Here is a 10,651-nt window from a genome sequence, read left to right on the forward strand (position 1 = left end):
TGGAGCCAAGGCCCCTGTCACCTCTATACTTATACTTAGCGTGGAAGCTAGCATGCAGACTGGGTAAAATTATTAATTGGGCTATCCGATCCCCTGGAGAGATAGCTGTTATACCTCGAGGGGAAGCACACAATATTTTTACAATTCCTTCATAATCAGGATCTATGACTCCTGGAGTAATGACCAATCCCTTCAAGGCAGACGAGGATCTGCCAAGAAGCAGACCCACTGTGCCCTTGGGTAATGGGCCTTTAAAATCTGACTCTACAGGCTGTACTCCCATTCGAGGTGTTAATACCACTCTGGAGGTGGCACAGATGTCCAGCCCTGCAGAGCCTGAGGTTGCTCTCCTGGCTGTGACGGGGGGCGAAATGATGGGTTCTGCAGTGCCCCATATATTCGTGGGACCTGGGGACGGGGGCCCCTGTTCCCGTTTTTTGGCCCTTGAGGTGTTGTAATGGGCTGCCCATGTATGTCTTTTACCGACCGGCACTCATTTGCCCAATGTTTCCCTTTCTTGCACCTAGGGCAAACATCCGGCTTGCAGTTTCCTGTTTTGCTTCCCCCTCCATTGTTTGGACATTGTTTCTTGTAATGTCCTTCCTGCCCACACCGAAAACATCCGCCACGCCCTTTACCAACTGTTTTTGCAGCTGCCAACACAGCAGCTGCTAACCCTGAATTGGACAAGGGCCCTCCAACTTCCCTGCATGCTTTCATCCATGCCTGCAAGCCCTTTGCCTTCCACGGAGCTATGGCACGCCTGCAGTCCTTAGTACATTGCTCGTACACTAATTGTTCTACGAGGGGCATGGCGTGGTCCATGTCCCCAAACGTGCGGCCTGCAGCCTCCATCATATGCGCCACGAAGTCAGAAAACAGTTCTGTGGCGCCTTGGATTATTTTTGTAAGATTACCGGCTACTTCTCCTTTGTTGGGGATGGCTTTCCATGCCCGTGTGGCTATTGTGTTAATTTGTGTATAGACTTCTACTGGGAGGGCTGTCTGATTATTAATCCACTGCCCCTGTCCCAGTAACATGTCTGCTGTCCAGAACTGATTCCCATTCATCACATTTGTTCTGGCCTGGGAATAGGCAAAGTCAGTATAAATTGATTTAAACTCTAAATACTGCCCTAAGGTTAAGCATGCTTTAGCCACACCAAACCAATCTGAAGGAGTCATGGCATTCTGGGCAAGATGCTCCATGAGGGTCAGGGTAAAACTAGCACTCACCCCATACGTCCTGACCGACTCAGTCAGATCCTTCAGTTGCTTATACCCTACTGGCTCATGATACCTATTCTGCGTAGCGGGGTCTTCAAATACTGGAAATGCACTGGCCAGCCGACTCCATGTGCTGGGTTTTATAAAAAATGCGCCTGAGGCAACTGGCGCAGATGGGATCCCTGTCAGCAGCCCCTGTCGCAGGCAATATGGCGGTGGATCGGAGTTGTCCGGACTATACCGTCCCCGCTCATACTCCGCGGCAACTTCCTCTACTTCTTCCTCCTCCTCTAGATCCAACTCCTCCTCAGAGGTATCTGAGAGGGTCAGGTGTGCAAACTCATCCAGGACTGGGTACAGCCCGGAGGGTTTTTGTACCATTTTCCCATGGTCTATCTTTTCTTTATTTCCTTTAGAGCTCTTTTTACTATCCCTAGGTTTCCTTTCTTTTAGTTCTCCCTCCTTTTTGCTATTTGATTCTGACATGCTATCCTGGTGGGCAGAGAGAGCTCTGCGACTCTCGCTGACAATTTCGATGCACGTGCCATCTTTAAGGCAAGAGCGTATCAACCGCCAAAGGGGCTTTGTTCCTGGCCGTAATTTCCCCTCAGCTTTAACCTTCTCGAGATCTCGTCCTAGCTTTACCCAACAGGGGAGATTGACGTCCCCTGTCACCCCGAACCACGGAGCCGCCTGGTCAATGTCCTCCAAGAATCCCCTTATAGAGCGATCAGAGATCTTTAGACCTCGCTGTTTCAACAACTGCTGAAGCGGGCGGAGAAAACTCTCTGTGACCCGCGGGTTTGAAGTGTCATTCCCCATGATGTTAAGACGATCACAGCTACTACCCACGATAGGACTATTCCTCCCACCAGCACTGTTACCTTTGGAGAACTTACCGGTACACCTGCTCCATATGCCTAAGTTCTGAATCCTTCCCGATGAGCCGGGGGTCCTTGCACGGTGCCCAGATGTCAACTTCCCGGGTGTCAGCACCACTTGTGGCACGCCGCGTCCGCCAGCAGAAGAGACGACCACAACAGGACTCTTCTCAGAACGTACTTTTATTGGGAGCGTACAAACTTGAGGTTGATGGCGAAGGACCCCGGACCCTGGCGCGCACGGCTTATAAGCCGTGCAGAACAAAGCCTGAGACGTGTCCGAGTCTGAATGGCTCTGACCGCTCCTGATCTTACGTGTCAGCTCACAATTGGTGGCTGGATCGTGCCATTCGAGAAAGCGCGCCAAGCGCCTTGGGGCGGGGCCAAAGCTGCTTGAGAGGCAGGAAATGAGAGCAGGGTTGGAGCCCTACATACTGCTACGATAAAAACACCATGACCAACAGTGAAATAGGAAGTAAAGGCCTTATTTGACTTATATATCTCAGGTCATAGTCCATTGAAGAAAGCAAAGACAGGAACTCAAGGTAAGAACCTACAGGCAGAAAATGAAGCAGAATCCATGAAAGAGTGTTGCTTATTAGCTTGTTCCTCCTGGCTTTCTCCTTTTGGTTTATTCTTCCTGGGTTGCACACTTTGCTTTCTTATATATCCAAGGACCACCTGCCCAATGGTGGCACTACCTGTAGTGGCCTAGGTTCTCCTACATCACTATTTAATCAAGAAAATGGCCCATACTTGCCAATGCCTATGAGCTAATACAACAGTGAAGTTTTCTTGATTCCTCTCTTACGAGTGACTCTAGATTAGCAAGTTGACAACAATCACAAGTTAGCACATATATAGATAAAAGTGAATTGTTTTTGCAAAAAAAAAACAAAAACAAAAACAAAAAACCCTAGGAGGTCTGGAAACAAGATAAAAGAAGAAAGAGGTTACCTGGTACCTCGTGAACACCATGGTAAGAATGGGCAAGAACAAATCATAATTAAGATTGGTTCCAATCAACACCAGGGTACGAAAAAAAAAACCATGAATTCAGTGAGGGCTAGACTTTTCTGTCTGAGGGAAAAGATGAGGACATACATGATTTCTGATGGTAACTTTCTCTTTTACTTCATCTTTTAAAATGTTCTCTGAGAATCTCTCTGTCTCTACACAGATACATATCTCCAGGCAGCCACAGCTATACTTCCCATTTACATATCTCTCTTGCCATAAGGCACCTTACACAGTTTCTAAGGACAGCTCCACTATAACAACAGCTCTTTCACATAGTCATCTCTTACACACACACACACACACACACACACACACACACACACAGAGAGAGAGAGAGAGAGAGAGAGAGAGAAAGATGTGATCGCTCTCTCTTTCTCACACACACGACACACACTTCTAAATCCCTTCACTCTCCCTTCACTCATTCTCTCACTCATTCACTTTCTCACACTTCTTTCATGTTTCTTCATCTCTCAGGCCTTCTCTCTCTGCCCATTCAGCTCTATCTCACTCACCACACACACACACACACACACACACACACACACACACACACACACACTCACACACCTCTGCCAAGCTCTTTTCACAGCAGCCCTCTACATAGTTATTCTAGTATTATTTCTCTTCATTAGAATTGTACAGTTAAGCAGATATCATCTTCTCCACAATCCACAGCTACATGTGTGCCCAAGAGATGGAATATTTACATGAGATAAACACACAAGCAGTGGGGGAAAAAAACCCATGGCAAACCCATGGCGGTTCTTAGGGAAGAAATGAAGTGGCACATGAGAGAAACTAGATAGGAGCAACTGGTTTCTACAGCCAGTCACCCCAACAGAGAGTTCATCATCTGGTAGGTTGACCTGTTGAGAACTGTTTTTCCATGTAGTCACCCCAACAGAGAGTTAGTCATCTGGTAGGTTGACCTGTTGAGAACTGGTTGTCACCTGCTGTATACTTCCATACCTACTGCTACCAGAAGCTCTCAGCAGCACTCAAAGATAAAACACAGGCAATACAGTCAAGCCAAGCGAGCCAGCTGGCTGGTCTTCTGTTCACTGAAAGCAGAGATGTGCAGTGGCTTAGAGCTCTAGTGATTCCTGCCCCTGGATTATCTTCCCAGCCAAAGGATCACCAAGATTCTGGTCAATAACAAGATGTCTAACAGGAATCTCAACAGTGCTCTAGTATTTATGGTGCAGAAAACAGAGGGCTTGAACCAGACCAAAGGCTCCTTGTAATAAGCATTTGCATATAAAGCTGTTTGGACAAATATATATCATGTGACACATTGCAACTGACAATGCCACTTTGATGAATAAAGGTGCAATGGAGAAGTCGGAAGGATGGTGGAAAGAAGTGGGCATGCTGCTGGCAGAGAGAGAGAGAGAGAGAGAGAGAGAGAGAGAGAGAGAGAGAGAGATGGTAGGATGCAGCTTAGGTTGACAGGGGAGCATGTAGTTGCCAAGTAGGGTCAGCAGGGTGGTGAGCAGTACCCTGGAGCTGTGCAGGCTTTGCCCCCAAGTATGATGCATAGACCCATGATCACTCTTACTCTGGGCAATAACAGGATGTCCAAAATGGAGAATGGTTCATTTTCTGGACTGGAAATCAAAAAAAAAAAGAAAGAAAGAAAGAAAGAAAGAAAGAAAGAAAGAAAGAAAGAGAGAAAGAAAGAAAGAAGAAAGAAAGAAAAAAGAAAAGAAAAGGAAAGAAAAGAAAAGGAAAGAAAAGAAAAGAAAAGAAAAGAAAAGAAGAAAACTAGGGTCAGCAGAGTGGTGAGCATAAGCATAGCCTGGAAGCTATGCAGATTCTGCCCCTGAGTATACTGACCAGCCCCAAAATTGCTCTGACTTTGAACAATGGCAGGATTCCCGAGATAACGAATAGTTAAGAATAGTTAATTTTCTGAATTGGGTCTTTGAGTAAAACATCCATAGTTTGTGCTACAGCTTGGGCAGTGTTGGTGTCCATGGTCCATGCTGCTTCCATAGGCTGAGTGAATGCCCATAGATCATGCTACTGCTGCAGACTATATAGATGTCTGTGGTCTGTGCTCCCACTGGGACCACGTTCATGTTCATAGTCCATGTCCCCACCTGAGGTCATGTTGATGCCTGTGGTCTGTACTGACCCCTGACCCTTGTTACTGACTGTAGCCCAGTATGCTAAAGAAAGCATCCTGATGTCCATGGTTCATGTTGCTTTTGGAGGCCATGTTGGTATCTGTGATCCATGCGGCCACCCAAGGCCATGCAGATGTCCATGGACTTTCCTGCCACCTGGTGTCATATAGATGACCGTGGTCTGTGGTCCTGCTAGTAAATGAGACCCCCGCACAGCAGGGCCTCTCTCCTGGATCCTGGATTAACCACATACCATATCCAAACACCTGTTTTCACAGAGAGATTCTTTATTAAACGAGGGGGGGAGTTGAAGTGACACTTTCTGACTCAGGCAGAAAACAGCAGCAAATGGTCTTGCAGGGGTAATTTTCAAGAGGAGGAAAAGGGGAGGTCTGTGGTAGAATGGGCTAGGATGTGGTGGTAAAGAGGAGAGAGGACAAGGGAGAAGGGGAAAGGTCAAGGGAAAAGGGGAAGGAGTGTTATCCTGGAGGGACAAAGTACTGGCTCTAAAAAGAGAGGTGACAGACATAGCACATAAGCAAATGGTGGTTTATAAAGGTAAAGGGGGGAGACCCCATGTTAGGATGAGGAGTTTAATTTTAACTGGGCATGTTAATTAGGTAAACCAAAGGGGGCTTTTGATTTACTGGAGTTCAATATTTCAATAACTGAACTTTGGTCGTCAGCCACAAGAAGAGGAAGTGGTCAAATAAGGGAATAGACCTTGGTAGCTAGCTTTAGGAATATGATCTAATGGTTTTTTTTAAGCAAGGAAGAGAGAATGGGGAGGAGGGCAAGCCCTGCCAGAGCCACATACTCAAGTGGGCTGTCCCTTAAGCTGGGAACCATGTGATGTAGATAAACTGTGCTGTGCCCACAGGCCTTGTTACTGTCTATGGTGAATCCTGCCTCTATGGATTGATATCTGTGATCTATGCTATCCCTGGAGACTATGTTGATGTCCATGATCATTAGGGCTGCCACCAGCATCTATGATGACATCTACCTTGTGTGGTGCAGATAGAGGCTATGTGGATGTCAGTGTCTGTGCTGCCACCTGAAGCCATATTGATGTCCATGACCCATGCTGGGACCATGTTGTTGTTATGAGGTCCATGGTCCATGATGCCACAACAGACTGTGTGGATGTCTGTGGCTCATGCAACTACTGTCTGCTATGGGCAAGGAAGCTTCTGTTGCTGTGGTATCTATGACTCCAGGCTCACAACTGAGAATGAGAGAAATGGAAGCCTTCTGTGACAACCTCTCCCTGATCCCAAAGAAAAAAAATAAACAGTATAGAGAGTAAACAATTGAAGAGAATCCTTAAAAAATATGGTAAAGATGCTGAAGTGTAGCCTTGCACAGCTGTTGGCTTCTGGAAGGGGGGATGATAAAGGTCTAAGTTATCTTTAAAGAACTGGCCACTCAAGTACATGGGAAACAAAAATTGTACTTGGTGTGTTTTGTGAGGTCACAAGGGTAGGAAGGTGGACCTGGGGGGAATAGAAAGTGAGTATAATTGGGAGACATTATATGAAATTCCCAAATAATCAATAAAAATTTTATGTTGGAGAGAAAAAGCCAAACCAGGAATATTGATAAGAGATTGGACCAGCCAGGACTGTATAGTAAGACCCTGTATGAAAAAGGAAAAGAGGATAATAAAGGAACAAAATGAGGGAAAGTAGAGTTGTCCAAATTATAAAAGAATTGGAAAGTCATGCAAATCCTTCAGAAAACACATCCTTCAGGAACCTAATGACAGAGTGAAACACAAGCTGAACCAGTATCATCTAAACAGAAATGGATTTGCTCTCCCAATTGCTAAGTGTTAAGTTCAGATTCATCTATAATTCTGTATTCTCAACACAATTTCTAACTTTTTTCTTCTCATTCCTCTCACTTTCACAAAAGTGCTCTGTATCTGGGGACCTGGTGCTTGGATCATATGCTAACTATTGGGATCAAGGAAGGTTGTCAAAAAAGTCATCATCTGTCATTGGCCTCCAAAGTAAAGAAAAGGCGTGGAGATGGCATGGGAATCACTGAAAGTTTTAGTCCAGAAAGCATTAGGACAAAAAAATCCTTTATATAATGAATTAAAAATGAAATTAAAATAAAAAGGGAGATATAATCAAAGCAGTTCATATGGTAGCCTAAGAATGAGGACCAAAGTTCAGAACAACATAGGGAATGATGGAGAAGACACAGCTGCATCCACAAATTAGAAAAATCAGACCCAGAACGTAGAATATTTGGTTGAGGGAGAGGTTCCATTCTGTGATGATTCATTCATTCAAGACTCACAGACTTGTTCTGTTTTACATACTGCCCAAGGTACTGGTAAATAAGGTAGACCAGATGTCTGTGTCACAGAACTCATATATTTTGGCAAAGTAAGAAATATAGGTATAGTGATAAATACGTGATAAAATTTCAAATCCTAATATGTGCTCTAAAGAAAGTATAAGTTGAAGAAAGAGGGGCAAATTGAAGATATTGTTTTAAACAAGATGATTCAGGCTGGAAAGATGATTCAGGGTTTAAGATTACTCAGGTTCAGTTCCCAGAATCACTGCAGGGAATCTAATGACATCTTCCAACCTCTATTGGAACACATGTAGCACACTTGGAGACAAAACACCTGTGCACATAAAATAAAATAACTTTATTTTAAAAGAATTTTATAGGGCTTATAAAAATTTGATAATAGTAAGTAGAAAGAGTTTTTAGGTAAATTTCTCTGAGAATATCTGTAAAAGAAAACACATACTGAGAGTTGGTTTTTGAGAAACCACATTAGGACTAAGGAGGGCAAGGTTGGCTGTGGAGGATTAAAAGAACATGGCCCGCAGAGGGAGTGGCACTATTAGGAGGTGTGACCTTGTTGGAGGAAGTATGTCACTGTGGGATCAAGCTTTGATGTATCTCTTTTGCACAGCCTTCATTCAGTGTGACAACTGACTTCTTGCTGTCTTCTGGTCAAGATACAGACTCTCAGCTATAGCACCATGTCTGCCTGCGTACCACCATGCGCCTCATCATGATTATAACAGACTGAACCTCTGAAACTATCAGTGAGCCCTCTCAATTAAATGTTTTCATTGATAAGAGTTAGTCTTATTGACATGGAGTCTCTTCATGGCAATAAAAACTTAGCTGAGACACTGGCCAAGAAGGACCAGCAGATAAAGAGAAACCAAGGAAAGAACAAAGCTGGCAACGAAAATTGTAACTAACCAGGAAGAAATGATTATACTCTAATGAGACACTTTAGCTGTCAAGTTATCAAATCAAGGGACGAAAACAAAAACCTGGAATTTCCTCAGGACTCTTGTGATGGTAGAAGAAAAAGTATAGAGCTGGCAGAGGGACATTTTTCTCCCTCCTACTCTTTATATTGGCAGTGGTGGCAAGGGATACTTCTGACCTGGAAACACTTGGATGTGCATATTGTTGTCCTTCTGTTTAAACTTTAGTATCATTTCAGTAACTTAAAAATTAACTGGTAGGGGCACTGAATCTCATTGTCATTCTCCTTAATATAACCACATTAAATAAATCTCCTTTTCAGTTTTATACTATGTATATGTTTTGTTTGGCTTCTCAAGTGGCTGAACCTGGCTTCTCAGAGTACAGACCGTGACTCAAAGTTCAATAAGCAGAAAGATGAAAAGACTTGCTTGACTGGAGAAGTTCACCAAGGCAGGACAAAAGAACTTGTCCAATGATGATCCAACTTGATCAAGAGCCAAAGACAAGAGCCAGATTTGATTGAGTCACCTATGCCACAAGAAAGAGCTGGGACTGTCTTCTGACTGCCATTGAGATTCACTGGGAGGTTTTCAGTGAGGGAGAGACATGATCTCATCTTGGCATATCCTGTCGTTTCAATGTGTCTCCTCAAAGTTCTTGTTTTGGAAGCTTCATCCCCAAAGTCACATCTCACAGTATTTGGATGTGGGCCTTTTTTGGAGATAATTATAATTAAGTGATGTGATGGTGGAACTCCATGATGGTATTAGTGGCTTTATTAGAATAGAAACTGGGGCCACACAACATACTTGTTCTTGTGTCATATAATACTCCTTGTCATTTTGTGTCACATCAAGAAGCCCTAAGCAGATCAAGCTTCATGTTCTTCTGTTAGTTGGCAACACTGAGGGCCAAGTGAATCGTCCTCTCTCTAAATTACCCAATCTGTGGCATTCAGTTACAACAAAGAAATAGATAGACAGTTGTACATAGCATACTGTAGAGTCAGTGTAGAATACGGAGAGCCAACAAGAGAGACAGCAAAAAGAGCCATTTTGAGTTTATTTTGTGGTCTAGCTGAGGAACAAAGTCTGGAATGTCGTAGAGGACATTGGATCAGGTGGTGAAAAAAAATGTGAAAGCCTTTGTGCCTCAATAAAAATGGCATTGTCTTAAAGAGAAAAATAGAGATGAGCTCTAAGGTAGTTTCACATTTAAACTTGATTGCATCTTTTACTGAGGAGATGCACAAACTATTGGATTGTGTTCACCACTCCAGAGTGAAGGCCTACAAGTCCTGTCTTCCAGAGCCATGGAGACAGGGAAACACACAAGATTTAACCAAAGAATTTTTTTAACTAAAAGTTTGAACCTAAGTGGAAAACTGTTGACAATAGCTATTTCTGATATGGGAAAAGCCTTAAAGGTTTCCCCAAAGAAGAGCAAAGGATGGAAAAGAAGCATGAAAAATAAATCAAAATAAAATTTTATAAGAAAAATTATTTCACAGAGGAATTCTTGAAACCTTCATAAGAAAAAGAAATGAGTTCCTTTGGCCTCTAGGATTGACAAATTTTGTTCAACAAAAAATGGGAAACATTGATTCCCCCCTCCTCTTTCATAGTCTTCTTTCTATTGAGCTTGGGCAATTTCTCATAGCAAAACAAATTGTGCAGACATGTATTTCTCTATATTGCTCTTCGGAGTATATACATGAGCCAAAGATTCTGGAGGGGATTTTAGCAGAATGTATGAAAGTAAAAAGCACTTAATACTCTATCCTTCTAGTCACAAGTATTTATCCTAAAAACACTAGTACACTAAAAGATACACGCAAAATGTTATTAATTACAGAATTATGCATTTTATATAAAAATCTAGAATAGCCTAAATGAAGAGCAAGGGGGATTTATCACAACACCAGAGGTAAATTTTCTGCACCCCAGTGTGCTAACTGAAAATATACACAAGCTGGAGGGCACACTGTAGAATCCCATAGGTGACTCCTGGGGTTGGAGGGTTCTCCTTACAGTAGTACGGCCCTAATACTGTGAAACTGCAAGCTTTGTAAAGGGATCACATGTGTTATTTCAGACCATAAATTCCAGTTTTGAAAGGACAATAACGAAATTA

The 10,651-nt window shown here is 43.3% G+C and overlaps 1 protein-coding gene across 1 annotated transcript; it reads right to left on the reverse strand.

Moving 5' to 3' along the window:
* Window positions 1–291: 291 nt before the first annotated feature.
* LOC148122176 (endogenous retrovirus group K member 21 Gag polyprotein-like) lies at window positions 292–2,049 on the reverse strand. Its single transcript, XM_087906659.1, has one exon. It carries the CDS (start codon window positions 2,047–2,049, stop codon window positions 292–294), a length of 1,758 nt encoding a protein of 585 aa, XP_087762785.1.
* Between the last annotated feature and the right edge of the window lie 8,602 nt (window positions 2,050–10,651).

The sequence above is a fragment of the Myodes glareolus genome, chromosome 5 (genome assembly GCF_982192425.1).
Source record: "Myodes glareolus chromosome 5, mMyoGla1.1, whole genome shotgun sequence".
Taxonomy (NCBI): domain Eukaryota; kingdom Metazoa; phylum Chordata; class Mammalia; order Rodentia; family Cricetidae; genus Myodes; species Myodes glareolus.